At 68.7% G+C, this 15,410-nt stretch overlaps 1 protein-coding gene across 1 annotated transcript; it reads left to right on the plus strand.

The window, feature by feature from the left end:
* Window positions 1–307: 307 nt before the first annotated feature.
* Window positions 308–8,983, plus strand: EXOC3L4 (exocyst complex component 3 like 4). The gene is made up of 11 exons (XM_036014138.1): window positions 308–789; window positions 1,713–2,364; window positions 3,273–3,384; window positions 3,598–3,720; window positions 4,118–4,218; window positions 4,340–4,420; window positions 5,923–6,037; window positions 6,541–6,660; window positions 6,749–6,901; window positions 7,365–7,486; window positions 8,549–8,983. Exons 1-11 carry the CDS (start codon window positions 363–365, stop codon window positions 8,742–8,744), a joined length of 2,202 nt encoding a protein of 733 aa, XP_035870031.1. The 5' UTR covers window positions 308–362; the 3' UTR covers window positions 8,745–8,983.
* Window positions 8,984–15,410: the final 6,427 nt, after the last annotated feature.

The raw sequence follows: 15,410 nt of genomic DNA on the forward strand, positions 1-15,410 counted from the left end.
TGGGGGTGAGCTGAGGGCTCTGGGGGGTTAGGGGACAGTCGACACTCTGGGTGGTGGTGGGGGTTTTAGGCCTGAGGACCTAAGGTCCAGGAAGTCCTGGATGTGGTTGCCGGGCCCAGCCCAGGAAACCGTGGGCTGTGGGTTGGGCTAGGCCACAGAACTGCAGGCCCTGTCGCCCCTCTAGCTCTGATGGGGAGCCTGACCTGGCAGAACCCGTGAAGGTGGGCCCCGGGAGAGACTCTTGGCAGGTGGTGTCCGGGAGGGCTTCCTGGAGGAAGTGGCTGTCTACATGTCGGCACTGGCTGCCCAGGGCTGGGCGCCTCCCGGGCCTCCTCTTCATCCCCAGCTCTCCTGCTGCCGAGATGCCGACAACTCAGGTGCTGAGCTCCGGGATGGAGCCGCACAGCCCCAAGGAGCCTGTGGAGCCGCAGACCCCAGTGAAAGGCACACGGCGGGCAAGCAGCGAGGAGGCACCCAGCACCCACCGCGAGGACTCCAGATCGGGCCTGGGCACCCTCCGGCGGGCTTTCTCCCGGGTGGGCCAGCGGGCCTCCAGCCGGGCCTTGGTCCAGGCCTCGGAGGTGGACCCAGGCCTGCTCCGACGCAGCTCCCGCTTCCTGTTCCGGTCCTTTCGGCGCCCGCTGGACGGTAGTACAGCCGCTGACCACGGCCGGGGCGCCGCTGTGCCAGGAGCAGGCCACGGCCCGGAGGCGCCCTCTGCGGTTCCTGATGGTGTCAGCCGGCAGCTGTCCCCCAAGGCGGGACTTGAAGAACTGGAACCTGAGGCAGGTGAGGGCTTCACAGACAAGCAACACTGACCATGGGGGGAAACTGAGGCCAGAGGGTGGACCGGCACAGCCCCGGCTTCCCAACAGGCTGTCCTCCCAGCTCCCCAGCCCCGCCCCCACCGCACAAGTACAGTTGTGCGTTAAACTCTTCCCGCGTTTCAAAAGGGGAGCGCCCAGTGGGCACTCAGAGGAGTGAGGCTCAGAGACAGTCGGTGGCTGGCTTCGGGTCCCCCAGCTGGGAGGTGGAGAAACGGGGCTCGAACCCGGGTTTGCACAGCTCCGGAGCTCTGGCCGCTCCCCGGCCTTCCTGGGTCCTGGCCGAACTGGAGTGACTGCCTAGGCCCTGGCCCTCCGGGGTGCCAGCGTCACAGGGCGTGCACTGGAGCCGAACGTGCCGGGGGGGGGGGGGGTCCGGGGGCTGCCCAGGAGAGGACACACGGGAGCTGAGCCCTGAAGGGGGTGCGCAGGGGCGGGCAGAGGGCCCGCAAGGGTGGGGGCTGGCCCAGATGGGGGAGCAGCACACCGCACCTGCCCTGGGCACTGGGGCAGGAGCCTGGGCATTGCATGACCCGCCCAGCCTGAGCGCTGACCCCACGGACCTGCCGGCGGTGAGGGCTGCACTTGAGGCCTCCGGGTCCAGCTGGGCAGGGCCGGGGCCGGGGTGGGAGCAAGGGTGAAGGTGGGGGGTGAGGAGGCAGGGGCTGATACACTTTGCCATTTTCAGCCAAGCTTGGGCCCAAGGTCCTGCCTCCTCAGAGGTCATTCCAGGGGCAGCTCCCAGCAGGTGGGGCTGTGGCTCCTGGAGCAGACCTTCAGCTGAGCTCCGGGCCGGGCTGCCCAGCCCGGGATGGGTCAGACGCAGGCCCACCGGCCTCTTGGGGCAGTCCCCTCACTGCCCCTCTCCCTGCCTGTCTTTGAAAAAAGGCAAATCCGTGGCGGACCTCATCGCCGAATGGCAGCTGCTGGCGGCCTTCAGACAGCTGCAGCACCTGGAGGCGCAGCTAGTGGAGGAGAAAGCGTCGCACATCTTCGAGCAGGACCCCACGGGCTTCGCGCGGCGCGCCATGGACCTGTGCCTGCACTACGACGGACTGGGCGCCGAGATCGGCACCATCGTGCGCGAGACGCTGGGCCCCGGGGGCGTGGACCCCACCGCGCTGGCGGAGCTGGCCCACGTGGTGCGCGCGGAGGAGGAGGCCCACCCCCGGTCCCCTGCCGACGGAGACTTCCTTCGCACGCCCCGCCGCTGGCGCCAGCAATGGGAGGACGCGGTGCGGCGGAGCGCGCAGGAGCGCGTGCGGCAGTTGGGCGTCGGAGAGGCCTCGGAGGTGGCGGAGGGTGCGTCGGACCTCGCCAGACTCCTGGCGGAGCTTGGCAGCTTGGTTCGCCGCGACCTGCAGAAGGTGCAGCTGGAGGTGCAGCCCGCTTACGCGTCCGCCGGTTTCCCGGCGTGGGAGACCTACCGGCACGCCTACCACGACGCGGTGGCCCAGCGCCTCCAGGAGCTGGCGCAGGAGGCCCGCGGCTGCGAGCAGCTCTACACCCTGCTGGACTGGGCCGCCAATGTCTACGGCGGGTGAGGCCTCGGCCAGGGAGCCGCGCAGGGCAGGGAGGGGTTGGCACTGCCCCTCCCAGGCCTTCAGGTGCCCACGCGGAGCAGCGCAGGGCACCTCTCTTCTCCTTTCCCTCCACGGGAGAGGGCTGTGATCAGGCGCAGGGATTCCCAGGGGCCTCTGACATTCAAGGGGCCACCCGTGCCTGGGTTCCGGAAGCCAGACAGCTCGGAGGGGAGGTTCTTACCTAGGCAGGGAGCCCAGTCAGAGGGCCTGTGCTAATGCACGTGCTACCTTTCAGTGAGGCAGGAAAGGGCGCCCCCTCCAGGCAGGACGTGACTGCGGGCTCAGAGCGGCTTGGATTTTACCCCCACTGTCCCCTTCAGGTGGCCACCAGGGAGCAGGGCACAGGCCGGCCCACCTCTGGCTCTGGGTGGTCTGATGGGGTGGACCGCCTCTCTGCCCAGTGCTGGCCCGCCCCACAGGCAGGAGAGCGGGCAGGGGGAGGGTGCCTACAGTCCCGGGCGAGTGAGTTTGCTGTGTGTCCTCAGGCAGGTCCTCGCCCCTCTCTGGGCTTCCCTGGCATGGGCTGGATAGTGGCAGGTTCCTGAGCGTTGTGGCACTGGGGACACTTAGAGCTGAGTTTTGGGTGCACCCTGACCCTGAGGGTAGAGATCACTTCGGAGGCAGCCTGGCCAAAGTCCATCTGGATAGCAGTTCTAATGGTCAGTGCCAGGCAGTCCGGCAGCGGGGAGCGTGAGGGGTGAGGCGGGGCTGCACAGAAGCCTGCAGGGCGGGGTGCGGGGTGGAGCGTGTGACCAGAGACCCCAGGGACCCTTTGGTGATGGCTGTGATGCTGTTAGGCTTCGAGCTTGGCAGGGGGCAGTGGGGAGGCAGCTGCGGCCGCCTCAGCCTCTGACCTATCTTCCAGTCCGAATTTCCTGGGTGCCCCGGACCTGACTCTGTCCATGGAGCCGCTGCCCCCACTCCTGGCACCCGATGTGTGGGCCCAACTGGAGAGCGACTACACCAGCTTCCTAGAGGTTAGGCCTGGGGGCGGGGTCAGGCTGAGCACAGGAAGGTCCCACAGTAGGGGGGTGCGGGGCCCAGGACCGCTGAAGAGCGCTAGAGGGGGCTTGCCCCCTTGACTGGGTGGCCCTTGTCTCCGGGGGCAGGCCCTGGGCTCGGGAAGCAGGGGACACCCGGACCTCCTTCCTGGGAGGGTCTCACGGAGCCCTCTCCTCCGCCCCGCCCAGACCAAGATCTCCAGCTGCTTCGACAGCATCCTGCAGCTGGAGCAGAGCCTCTGGGCCGCCGCGGAGGCCCCCGAAGTGCTGCAGGGCCGTTACCACACCCCGCTGTCCATCGATGTCCACATGGTGCGGCCCGGGAGCGGGGCGAGGAGGGGACGTAGGTGTGGGTTCCCTCAGGCGTGTTCGGTCTCCCTGGAAGTGGGGGCGTCTGCGGCTGTAACATCCAGTTCTCACCTCCCCTCCCCCTTAGACGGGAGCTTGAAGACCCACGCAGGGCGGGGCGAGGGACTCGGGGGTCGCAGGGCCAGGCAGCGCGCACCAGGGCACAGCTCCCAGCTCCGCAGGCGGCGGGAGGTCTGGGCACTGGGGAGGGCTGACTCCCACGTTGAGGCCCCTGGAAGCTGGGTCCGAGACCGTGCGACAGCGCAGGGCAGGCTGGAGGCATCACTGGGCCATCAGCGGGGGACTGAGCCTCGGAGCCCAGGGTTCGGCCGCGGGGCTCAGGGCGTGGCCTCGCTCGCAGCTGGTGGCAGAGCACGTGAAGGCGGCGGCAGCCATCTCCGCGGAGCTGGAGGCCACCACCTTGCGGATCTGCGCGCGGGAGCTCGGCCTCTTCCTGTCCAGGTGCGCACGCATCCTCCGCCAGGGTGGGAGCGGAGGGGGGGGAGTCCCGAGGGGAGGGAGGACCCGGGGTTACAGCGTGGCCTGGAAGGCTCCTCGAGAACTCCGCGTACCCCGCCCCCAGGTTTCAAAAGGCTTTTCTGGAGTCGGAGGCGGTGACGGAGCCGCTCCTGGGCGCCCACCTCAACGCCTGCGAGGAGCTCAGGTGCGTGTCTCCCGCGGCATCACGCTGCGCTGCCCAGCACGGTCCGCAGGGGGCGCGCGAGCTCCGGAAACGTGGCCGCTGGCTCGCAAGGGCGAAACAAATTGGGACCAGGCGTCAGCAGCTGGCGGGGTAGGGTGGGTGGGGTGCGGAGGAATTCCCAGGAGGCCTCCAGGAATGCCTCTCGCCGGACCCCGTCCCCGCTGTGGGGTCCTCCCTCTGCCCCGCGAAGCCGAGTCCCTGCAAGGGATGCGGGAGTTTCAAGGCTGTGTGCAGAGGCCGAAAAGTGCCAGCCGCCCCGGCGGGCCTCACAGTCCAATCCTGTGGATGCGGGCCGTTTCTTTGCTCCGCTCATCCCAGCCGGCCCTCTTTCTTTTTAGGACCCTCCCTGTTCGGGGAAGCGCGGCTCTGCTGGGGCTGGAGCCTGGGCCCTCCTGCCCCCAGCAGGCAGAGGCCGTCCCCGTGGGCTGGCAGAGGCTGCCCCCCTTCTGTGCCCCCACACCCAGGCCGAGCCTCGGCGCCCCCCATTGCGGATGCCCCAGCCGCTGCGGGACAGTCAGCAGCTGTGGGCGCGGACTCCGAGCCACGCGGGGTTCATGCCCCAGCTCTGCACTTGCTGGCTGCTGCCGCCTAGGGCATGAGTCAGTTCCCCTTTCTGCGCCTCGTTCCTCATCGGCCAGATGGAGATGGGAGCACCTGCTCCCCTGACTCAGAGCGCCCGGTTCCCGCTGGCTCCTGGAGAGCCTCTGCCATGCGCCCGGCGCTGTGCCGGTGCTCTGCCCACCGGGTGCGGTTCACCGCCCCACGAGTGTGTGGTGTCCCCACGCACGGATGGGAAAGCGGAGGCTCGGGAAAGAAATGCCACTTGTCCACGGTCACACCGCCCGGTCGTGCTGGGCCGGGAGCCTGACCCAGGCCTGTGTGAATCCAAAGCATGGACGCGACGAGGACACTTGCCTGTCCCCAGTCTGTGCCAGGCCTGTCCAATTGGCCCCAGGGAACACTCCCCACCCCTTGGTGGGCAGGCAGCCTGGGCCCCCGCCCCTGACGGGATGTTAGTCTCCCCTTCTGTGTCCCTGTGCTGGGGACTGGGCACGGCCTCGGCCTCTGTTTCCTCAACAGTGGAGTGAGGGCATGTCCCCTTCAGGGGGGCAGTCATGAGGCTCAGGGAGGGGCCCCCTGGGGGGCCAGGCTCAGCTGTGCTGCCCCACCCAGGAGGGATGGAGGTGCACCCCAGGCTGCCGCAAGGGCTCGCTGCGGTGCAGCGGGGCCGCCACCCTCATCCTGCTGGCCTGCCCCTCCTTGATCAGCTCCTGGGGCTTCGGTACCGTCCCCTCACTTGACTCTGCACCCCGGGCTGTTCTATACATTGTGTGGCCCTGGGACCTTCACATTCTAGTCTAAACGAGTGGGGCTGATATGGCCCCTAGCCTGCATGACTACATGCGTTATCCCCAGCCTGCTCCCCCTTGCCTACTTTGTCTCCTGCCCTGGGCCCTTCCCAGGACCAGTCTGCTGGCCAGGTACCCAGGAGCCTTTGCGGAGCTGGAGAAGCCCCTGGCGGCTGCCACCTGCGTCTTCCAGAAGCGGCTGCTCCAGGGTTTGCAGTGTGACATACAGGTGAGGAGGCACAGCCCCTTCTCTTCCTACTTCCCGTGCCCAGGAGGTGCCCCCCATGTCCTGGAGCCTGGGGGCCCAATTCTCAGCATCATTTACTCCAGGGGCAGTTTCAGGGGTGGTGGGGTGGGCAGAGAGCCTGGGCAAGTTCCCAGCTGGGCAGGGATGGTGGGTCTCCACTTCTTGGAGATGGTAGGTCCCAGGAACCAGGCACCTCACCTGCCCAGCAAGGCCCGGCTAGAGGCTCAAACTAAAACCTGGCCCTGGAGCTCAGGGCCCCTGGAAGGGCCTAGTGACACAATTCCTGGTTGGAGACGTGTCACCGAGCTACTGCATAGAGAAGGGGATTAGAGAGCCCCTCAGAGTTCCTTCCTGCTGACAGGTTGTGCCTAGGCCTGAAATGCCCCTGTCGGAGCCCTGCACTGGGCGGTCAGGGGACGGGCTGCTGGGTGGGGGTGGGGCGCAGTTGGAAGATTCCCCCCCCCCACACTTGTCCTTGTCCCCAGCCACTCTTCAGGGTCCTGTGCACCAAGGCCTGGCTGACACAGGACGAGCTGCAGCCCCTCATGGACAAAGTGGTGGCCTTTGCCCGCCACCTGGAGCACGTGACCCCACTTCGTGCGCAGGTATCTGGAAAGCAAGGGGCACTGATGGGTTCATGCCTGAAGCCAGGCCCTGCACCCTGACCCCGACCCCGACCCCCCAACTGCCCAGGAGACTCTGCAGGAAGCGCACCGTTATGTGGTCCGAGAGTACATGGCACAGGCGCTGAGGCCACGCGAGCGGTTCCGGGGCGCTGAGCGCAGGGTCGGCTCCCAGAAGATGGGCCTGGACGCCCAGGCCATCGGCGACACCTTCCAGGGCTTGGTAGGAGCGCCTTCCCGCTGCGTCTGAGTGTGTGCTCAGCTGCTGCCGGGGCCCCGGAGGGGCGGGGCCCGGGTGGCACTTTGCATACATTTGCATACGTTTTGTGGGGTTAGTGGGGACAGAACCAGGGCCCGCAGCATCTGGTGGGTGAGGCTGTGGGAGCCTTTCCTGCACCCTGACCTCCAGCCTTTGCAGCTGAGCACCTCCTCCCTACACAAACACCCCTGCTCCGGCCCCGGCCCCCCACTTGCTGCTCCCTCCAGGCAGCACCTCAGTTTACCCAACTGAGCAGAGGCGGGAAGACACAGAGCTGTGCTGTGCAGAGGGCTGCTGTGGCGAGTCTACCGTGTGGAGCCCCGTGTCCTTCCGTGGGGCCGAGACGGGGGCTGCAGGCAGGGCGGCGAGGGGCTCCCCGGGGAGTGGGGGCCAGCCCTGCAGGCTTCGTGTCTCCCTGCCCCCGCAGGGCTCGGAGGCCACGTGGCTGGACCAGGCGATCCCATGCGTGGCCGACATCCTGGGCGAGACCGACAAAGACGGCATCCAGCGGCACCTGGAGGTGCTGGTCCAGAACTACCCCGACATCAGGTCTGTGCCCCCGCCTGCCAGCCTGGGGCTCCAAGGGGGCACCTCGGGGCCCTGGGGCCAGGGCTTCGTGCCTTCACTTGGGTGCTGGGGTCGCAGGGGACCGGGTGAGGAGCCGGCAGAGCCACGGGTGCGTAGGGGAGGGAGCCCCCGGGAACGGGGGTTCTCGGGTCTCTGTGGTTTTGGTGCAGCCCCGAGGTGGAGCGGAGGGCGCCTGGAATCCTCCGAACAGGGCCGGCCCCTCCTCGGGCGTCTGACGGTGGAAACACGTCCCTGCCAGGGAATTTGGGGGGGAGGTACAGCCCCCGCCTCCCAGACAAAACCCCCTGTGGAAGCCCCGGCCAAGAGGAAAGAGACTGTGTTCCCAGGGTGTGTGCCAGCGGTGGGGGGAGAGGCTGAGTCATCGAGCTGTGGAAATCCCAGCCAGAAACTCTCCACGACCCTGGAGGCTCCGGGGGGGGTGGGGGGGGCGCACCCTCCCCAGCCCTGTGGCCGGGCGCCGGGAGAGGGCTCCTTGCCCGGAGCTGCTGCCGCCTCTCTGGCTCGGCGTGACGGCACCCTCGCAGCCCCCCAGGGTCCCGGCCTGGCCCCTCGGGTCCTGCTGCCCTCAGCACCCGCTCCCCGGGCTCCTGGGGTGGTGGCACTTCAAGCCGGACGGGTGCTCTTGCCGTGCAGGGGTGACTGGCCACGCCTCTGGGCACCGACCTCCGGCCTCCACGCTGCCTTTCCCCCTGTGGTCCGGCTGGGCCCCGGCACAGACGCCCCCTGGCGGGACCGTCCTCTGCCCGACCCCTCCTCCTCCCTCACTCCGCAGGCCCATTTCCTGGACCTCCACAGGGCGTGCCTCCCCAGTTGGGCAGCCCCTTCTCCCCACCCCGCTGGGACCCTTCCCGACCCAGCCAGCCCCTGCGGGAGCACGGGGGCTCCTCCCGGCCCCTCTCAGGCTCGGGGGACGTGGGTACACACTCGTGCTTCCAGCCCGAGGCAGGGGCTCCCCTTGCCCGGGGGGCCGGGCGTCGTCCCCGGAGGCGCTGGGTCTGCACTCAGGGCCCCGTGTCTCTGCAGGCGTGACCACGTGCTGGCCATCCTGGCCCTGCGCCGCCTGGGCCGTCACCGGAACCAGCGCCTCCTGCAGCACACCCAGCACCTGCTGCGGGCCGCGGCCAAAGCCGGGGCCAAAGCCGAGGCCTCCGGGGGCCACGTGCTCTTCGAGGAGATCGAGGTGCCTACCTCTGTGGGCGTGCTCCTCGCCTGCATCTAGGGCCCCCGCACCCCAGGGGGCTGGCCTCAGGCGCGGGCCGCAGCGGGCGCGGGGCCCGCCACCGTCCCCCGGGCGCCGAGCCCCAAGCCAGGAGGCTGGGAGGTGCTCTCCCTCCGCCCTGCCCCCGACCTGACGCTCGGAGTCATGGAATTTCCCTCCTCAGCCAAGTGCGGCTGCAGGGCCAGAAGGAAGAGCCAGGACAGAGGCATCCCAGGCATCTGCGGGGGAGCGCCGGGGGCTGCCCACCGGAGAAGGCCTCCCCGCCCACCTGCCCGGCACCGCCGCCAGTCGCCGGTCGGAAGGTGAAGAGCAGAGTGTTTAAAAATAAGCACAGATGTAAATGGTGCCCCCCTCAGGAGGGGCGGGGCCAAGCTGTCCAGGAGCAGGAGGCTGGGCTGGAAGGGTCTGCGGTGACCCCACTGGGTGACGGCCCTTCCCTGCCCGTGGTACCGGTGGGGAGGCTGAGGCAGGCCCACAGCTGAGAAGGCCCACCCCTGTGGCTACCGAGCAGAGCAGGCTTGGACCCTGCGGTTCCGAGCCCACTGGCCTCGTGTGTCAAGCGAGCCTCGCCCTGCAGGGACGGGCACTGCTCTGTCCCGTCCTAAACAGGCCGGGGCCCCGGAGAGACAAGGAAACAGCAAGGCTTGCCCTGCAGCGTGAGGGATTTGGGTGAGATGCGGGAGGGACTTCCCAGCTGTGGGGATGCTGCTGCACATGTGAACCCCGCTGGGGGAGCGGGGGGAGGCTGGGCCTGGAGGTCTCAGCCCTGGGGTGGGGCTGCAAGGCGCTGGCTCCAGGGTGCGCCTGCACCCCCCACCCATCCTTCTCTCACAAAGAGCTGGCACTGAAGTTCCCCCTGGCCTTCAGGCCAGGCCAGGCGGCTGGGAAACCCCTGGGCTTCGGGAGTCTGGGGCTCGGCAGGGGGCTGGGCACCGAGATGAGGGGTTACAAGGAGGAGACCGAGACAAGCAGCAGCAGGTGCCTCCCGGACACCCCTCTGCCGGGGCCCCCGCCGTCCTTCTGGGCCTGGCCCCGACCATGGCAGAGCTGGGGAGCAGGCAACTGGGGAGCAGGCAACTGCAGGGGGCCGGGGTTCGAAGAGCCCGGTGAGGTGGAGTCTCCCCTGCACAGGGCGAGCGTCCTGAAAGGCTGCCGGGCTGGCCAAGTGGGGGACCTGTGTCTCCCTGTGTCGCCCCCCCCCCGGCCACCTCGCTGCGCCCACAGGAGGCCCCGTCCGATCCCCTCAGCCAGGGCTGGAATGCAGAGCCAGGGCTGAGTCGGTCCTGTCGGGGCCCCAGGAGTAGGGGTGGGAGCAGGGTCGGGGCTGCTCCCTCCACGGGCGCCCAGGGGCTAGAGGCTGGTGGCGGAGGAAGACAGGGAGCACCCCGACCTCCCGGAGTGGGGAACCTGGCAGGGTGCATGGGGCAGGAATGAGGAAGAGGAGCGGCTGGGGTTCCCGGGCTCCAGGATTGCAGTGGGGTGGGGCACGTGCAGAGCGGGAGGTCGGCCCTGCCTCGCACCAGGGTCCCCCACAGGCACACGCAGGCGGCCCGGGCCCTTCAGCCTCGGGGGGGCGGTGTCAGCGGGGCCCCTCTTCCGCCAGAGAGGGCGGGGGGGCCGCCCTGTCTCCCGGCCCCAGTGCCCCAGTGCCGTGCGACGAGCGGCGGTCAGCGCTCCCTCCGTGCCTGTGCGGCCTCTCCCTCTTCCTTCCTGGCCTGTGACCCAGGCTCCTCCCTTCCTGGCCCTGGACCTCACGGGGCCCCCGGGCTTGGGGACAGCCCTCTCAGCAGGATTCGGTCCTCGAAGGGCCCCTCACCACTGGCCAGGAGGGGGGAGGGGGCTGCCTGGTCCCCAATCTCACTTCCTTCCTTTGCCACCGCAGCATCCCTCTGGGGACCCCAGCAGACCAGAGGGCCCCCGCCAGGGTCAGCATCTGTCCAGCATCCATGCTGAGGCCCGGGGGAGGCCCGGGGGCCGGGCCTCTGCCTGCGCGCTGCTCTCCCCCAGCCAGTCTGTGTGCAGTGCTGGGCGGGGGCCCGTGCTGGGCTCCGGGGCAAGCTGGGGCGGGGCTGCGGGGCTGCGGGGCTGCGGGGCTGCGGGGCTGCGGGGCTGGGGTGTCATCGAGTCCCACGAGGCCGGCTGCCCACGCACCCACACCTCTGTTCGCAGCCTGTGAAGGGCTGAATGGCCTCCCTCGGAACGCTGACAACTGTGGATAGTGACTCATTCGCTTAGTTCAACATTAAAAAGGCACAAAAAGGCACAAGGTGAAAAGTCTCCTCACTTCCCCCTCCGCTGCGTCCTTCCCGGAGCCACGGAGCTCCTCCCCCCCAGGCCGGCCGGGCCGGTTAGAAGCGGGGCTCGCCCGCGGAAAACCGGGGTGGTGGGTGGTGGGTGGTGGAGCTCGGGCGTGGGCGAAGAGCCTGCGTTCGCTGCGGCGGCTGGGCCCGGGGGCAGCCCTCTCGAACCCTGTCAGAATGAAGCCCCCCAGACAGGATCTTAGGGTCCGAGGAGAGAGGGATGTCGTGAGCAATCCCACCGTCTCGGGGGCCTGCCTGCCCCCCCCCCCATCCAGGTCCCGCTGGGTGTGTCGGCTTTCTTCCCTTCCCGGATGAGCTGCTGGGTTTTCTGGGTTCCGACACCTCCCTCGCTGTGTGACTTTGGGCAGGTCGCTCCACCTCTCTGGGCTCTGCCTCCTGCTGCTCTGCCTCACTGGGCAGCACCAGCGAGAAGACGCAGGTCCGTTGAGTGCCTGGCTTTCTGCACGCACGCCCAAGGGCAGCAGCAGGCAGGCGCCGCGGTGGGCGATACCCGCCCTGTCTCCTCTGAGCCTCCCCGCAGCCCAGAGCACGTGCGGCCCATCTCCAGGAGGCACAGCGAGGCCCCGGGGGTGGGGACACGTGTCTAAAGACACTGAGGTAAGGGATGCAGCTCCTGGGGGCCGGGTGGTCCCCGGCGCGAGCCCCCACCATGATGCCTCCCCTCTCCAAAGTCCAGATGCCCAGCACACGCGTGTGCACGTGTCGGGGGTGGGGGGGAGCGCAGGCATCCAGGCCCCAGGAAGGGGCAGGGCCCTGGTGGTTTGGGCAGCCTCCCTGCCTCCCTGCCCGGGCTGCCGGCTCAGCACTGCAATTCCCTGGAGAATCCCCCTCCGTCACTGGGTGGAGCTCAGTGATGAGTGAGTCTCCACCACGGCCCTTTTCCCGGAAATCACACCGGCTACGAGAAAGGTCCACAGGCAGCCCCAGGCTGAAGGGACAGAAACTGAACTTGGCCATTTTGCATCGCCACCACAAGCCTCGGTGACAGGCTGGGCCCTTTTAGGGGGGAGCCCCTGATGACCTGGGAGGGCCGCTCCCCCAGGAAGCCCTCCTGCACGGCACGCCTTGGAAGGAAGGCCCCCTGTATGGGAGTCCCGTTGCCTCATGGACCCAGAGAAGCCATTTCCCCTTAGCGCCCCATTTCCCCATCTGCCAGACGCGAAAGGAAGTGTGCGGCCTGGCCTCCTCCCTGGAGAAGGGCAGGGGCTGTCGGCGGGGCCGGGGCCCTCGTGGGCCAGGGTGCCCCGGGAGGCTGGTTCCTGGTCAGCTGCCCTGGCCGCCCCGTGGTCCCCGGGCAGGTCAGCTGACTCCGGCCCGGGCCCGGCGCAGCTGCGATGGTCCCGCGCAAGCGACCTCTCCTGGGCAAGGTCCAGCGGTGGCAGGGACGCCCCCCTCCAGGCCCCCGCCTGTGAGCTGGCTCGCCCTGCTCGGGACCAGTCTCCTTGTCCGTCGGCAGGGGACACAAGGGCTGTGCCCGGCGCGGTCGGGGAGTGGCGCGACCCTGGGGGGCGGGAGGCGCCAGGAAGGCCTCCCCCGGATTGAGGGAGAAGCCGGACCAGGAGTGGGGCAGCGGGAAATGCAAGTCATCTCCCAGAGGGAAGTGGGCCCAGGCCCAGGGGAGGGGCCGGGGGGTGTGCCCGCGTGCCCTGGGCCGCCGGTCGTGGGGAGCCCACCCCACGGGCAGCGCCGCCCTTGTGACCGGGGCCACTGGGCAGGTCCTGCTGGTGGAGCCAGGCCCAGCCACCCTCGGCCCCTGCATTCCTGTGAGGAGCCCCTCAGCCCCTCCTGCACCTGCTGCCCCGCCCCTGAATGGGCCCCCCCGCCTTCCACGCCCCCCTGTTCGGGGGAGCTGTCCCCTAGCAAGGGCCAGCTCCACCACCGCATGCGGCTGGGCTGGGCTGGGCTGCCCCGAGGGCGAGGGGGAGACTCAGCAAATAAACAAGGTTATGAAATATTGGGAAATCATCTTGTTTTTCCAAAGATGATACCCACGTGGAGGGCAGCAAAACCTCCCTTGCTGCATCTGGCGGTCTGGCCGGCAGTCCTTCCTGGTGTCTGACTGAAGTGCCCGGAGCTGCCCTTCCACACCGGCCCACAGCCGGGCAGAGCAGCTACGGGGTGGGGCTGCCGGTTCCGCCCCTGACTGGCGCGGGGCTGGGCCTGCCCGTGCCTCAGTTTCCCCGTCTGTGGGAAAGGGGTGACGAAGGAGTGCCCACGTCACGAGATTTTCTGACGGAAACAGTCAGTGCGTGCGAAGCCCCGAGAGCAGGGCCTGGCACCGTGGAGGCCCGCGGAGTCAGCTCCGAGCCCCATAGAATCGGGGGCAGCGCCCGGGAGAGGCCCGATCCCTCCTCCCGTGCTCACGGCTGCGCGGGCCGCAGCGGCCGGGGGCGGTAGCCACCCCGGGGTCCACTGGCAAGTCCATGGCCGAACGGCGGCGCGTTGCTCACCCTTACAAAGGAAGGGGAGTCTGGCACACGCTGCCACTTGGGCGGGCCTTGGGACTTCGGGCTCAGAGAAGGAAGCCACTCACGAAAGGACCGACACTGCGGGAGTCCCCTTCCGTGAGGTGCTCAGGTGAGTCAGAGGTACGGGGATGGCAAGCGGTCCCTTTGGTCACGCACGTTTTTACAGGGTTTTATCTACTTGTGTTTAGGGGGGGACAGAAGGGAGGAAGAGAGGGAGAGGAGCAATTGGCCGCCTCTCGTGCACCCCCCTGCCGAGGAGCTCGTTGGAAACCCAGACACGTGCCCTGACCGGGAGTCAAACAGGCGGCCTTTTGGTTCCCGTTCCCAGGATGACGCCCAGCTCACCGAGTCACAGCGGTCAGGGCTTGTTCTGCATATTTTACCAGAGTTTGGTGGGGTTTTTTTTAAGTCAGCCATCACTCCTGAGCAGAGAGAAGGGAGGCAGAGCCCGGTGTGCGCAGCCCTGCGGTGGGGCACGGGGTCAAGGCCCTGCCTCGCGTGGCAGGAGCTGACCGGGGCTCCTGACCAGGGGCGGGGCCATCTGCTGCCCTCCCTGCCACGCGGAGCCAGCCCGCCGCCCTGCGGGGCGTGGGGCCGCAGATGGCCAGGGACACTCCCACCTGGCGTCTGATGTTCCCTTCCGGCTAAGCAGGGCTCTTAGCTGGCCTGCCCTGCGAGCGTCCTCACATGTCAGAGGGGTAAGAATAGCTCCTGCCCCATCAGGCTCTGCCCCCCACCCCAGCCGTCGCCGCCCGTGGCCCTCTGGGTAGCCCTGCTGTCAGAGGCTGTCCCGTGTGTCCGGAGCTTCACGGACACGCCCGGGCCCTCCGGGAAGGGGCTGGTGCAGCACACACGGACAGGGGAGTGGGCCCCACGCCTGGCCCCGGCTGCTGCTCAGGCGAAGCCATGGAGACAGGGGGCCAGGGGCCCCAGGCCACAGGGGACCAGGCTCAGTGCTTGCCCTGGAAGCGTCATTCCTGCCTCTGCTGATGGGGACCCGCTGCCCAGAAACCTCCCCCCACCCCAGCCCCCCGCCCAGAAAGCTTCAGCGAGCCCCCTGACCCGACCCGTGCCCGGCAGGAAAGCTGCACCTGCACAGTGAGGGGCAGTGGGCGGTCAGCCGGGACCCCTCCGGCTCCCTCCCTCGGCCGCTTCTGGCTGGATGAACGTGTTGGGAGCGGGGAGCGGGGGGGGGGGGGGGGGCTTCCATTCATCTGGGGAGCAGATGGAACAACCCTCCCAGCCAGGCACTGAGGCTGTGCTGGCCCAGGGGACAGACGCCCTGCCCCAGGCCTCGGGCGGAGGGGGGGTGGGGCCCATCTCGCTGTCTCCTCCCGGAGCCCCTCACCTCCCAGCAGCCCCTCAGGGACAGGGTCTGTGTCCAAACCCAGGCTGGCCCACGACCACCAGTCCCAAGGAGGAAGAGGAAGTTCTGGCCCAAGGGGCACCCCCGGCTCCGCTCCCCAGCCGCTCTGCAACTGCTCCCAGGCCAGCCGAGGGAGTGGGCAAGGGGGGGGGGGCCGGAGGAGGGGAGCAAACAAAAGAGAGGGAGGAGCAGAGGCTCCAGCAAGAAGCAAAAGGGAAGCTGGTGCTCTGCTGGGAAATTCCTGAGCGAGTGACGGGGCCTTTCCAGAGCGCGAGATTCCTGGATGGTGAAACAGCGCCCGGGCGGCTGCGGGGGGCACTCTCTCCGGGACCCTCTGCCCGCCCGGTGACAGAGCCCAGGAGGCAGGCCTCGGAGGGGAACCAGGAGGCCCAGAGAGGGGTGTGGCCTGCTCAGAGCCTCCCTAAGGAGGACAAAGCTGGGCTCAATGAGGATGGAGCCGCGGCTGTTTGGGTGCAGGCTTTGCCCCCAGCAGCCTGCCCTGGCCCAGCCC

Source organism: Phyllostomus discolor, chromosome 1 (assembly GCF_004126475.2).
Source record: "Phyllostomus discolor isolate MPI-MPIP mPhyDis1 chromosome 1, mPhyDis1.pri.v3, whole genome shotgun sequence".
Taxonomy (NCBI): domain Eukaryota; kingdom Metazoa; phylum Chordata; class Mammalia; order Chiroptera; family Phyllostomidae; genus Phyllostomus; species Phyllostomus discolor.

What these genes read in the sequence shown, in the direction of transcription:
- EXOC3L4 (XM_036014138.1), top strand. Translation starts at nt 363, where the DNA reads ATGCCGACAACTCAGGTGCTGAGCTCCGGGATGGAGCCGCACAGCCCC. An exon ending in GTTTGCAGTGTGACATACAG is followed by an intron (nt 6,038 to 6,540) that starts GTGAGGAGGCAC and finishes CCTTGTCCCCAG; the next exon opens with CCACTCTTCAGGGTCCTGTG. An exon ending in GCGACACCTTCCAGGGCTTG is followed by an intron (nt 6,902 to 7,364) that starts GTAGGAGCGCCT and finishes CTGCCCCCGCAG; the next exon opens with GGCTCGGAGGCCACGTGGCT.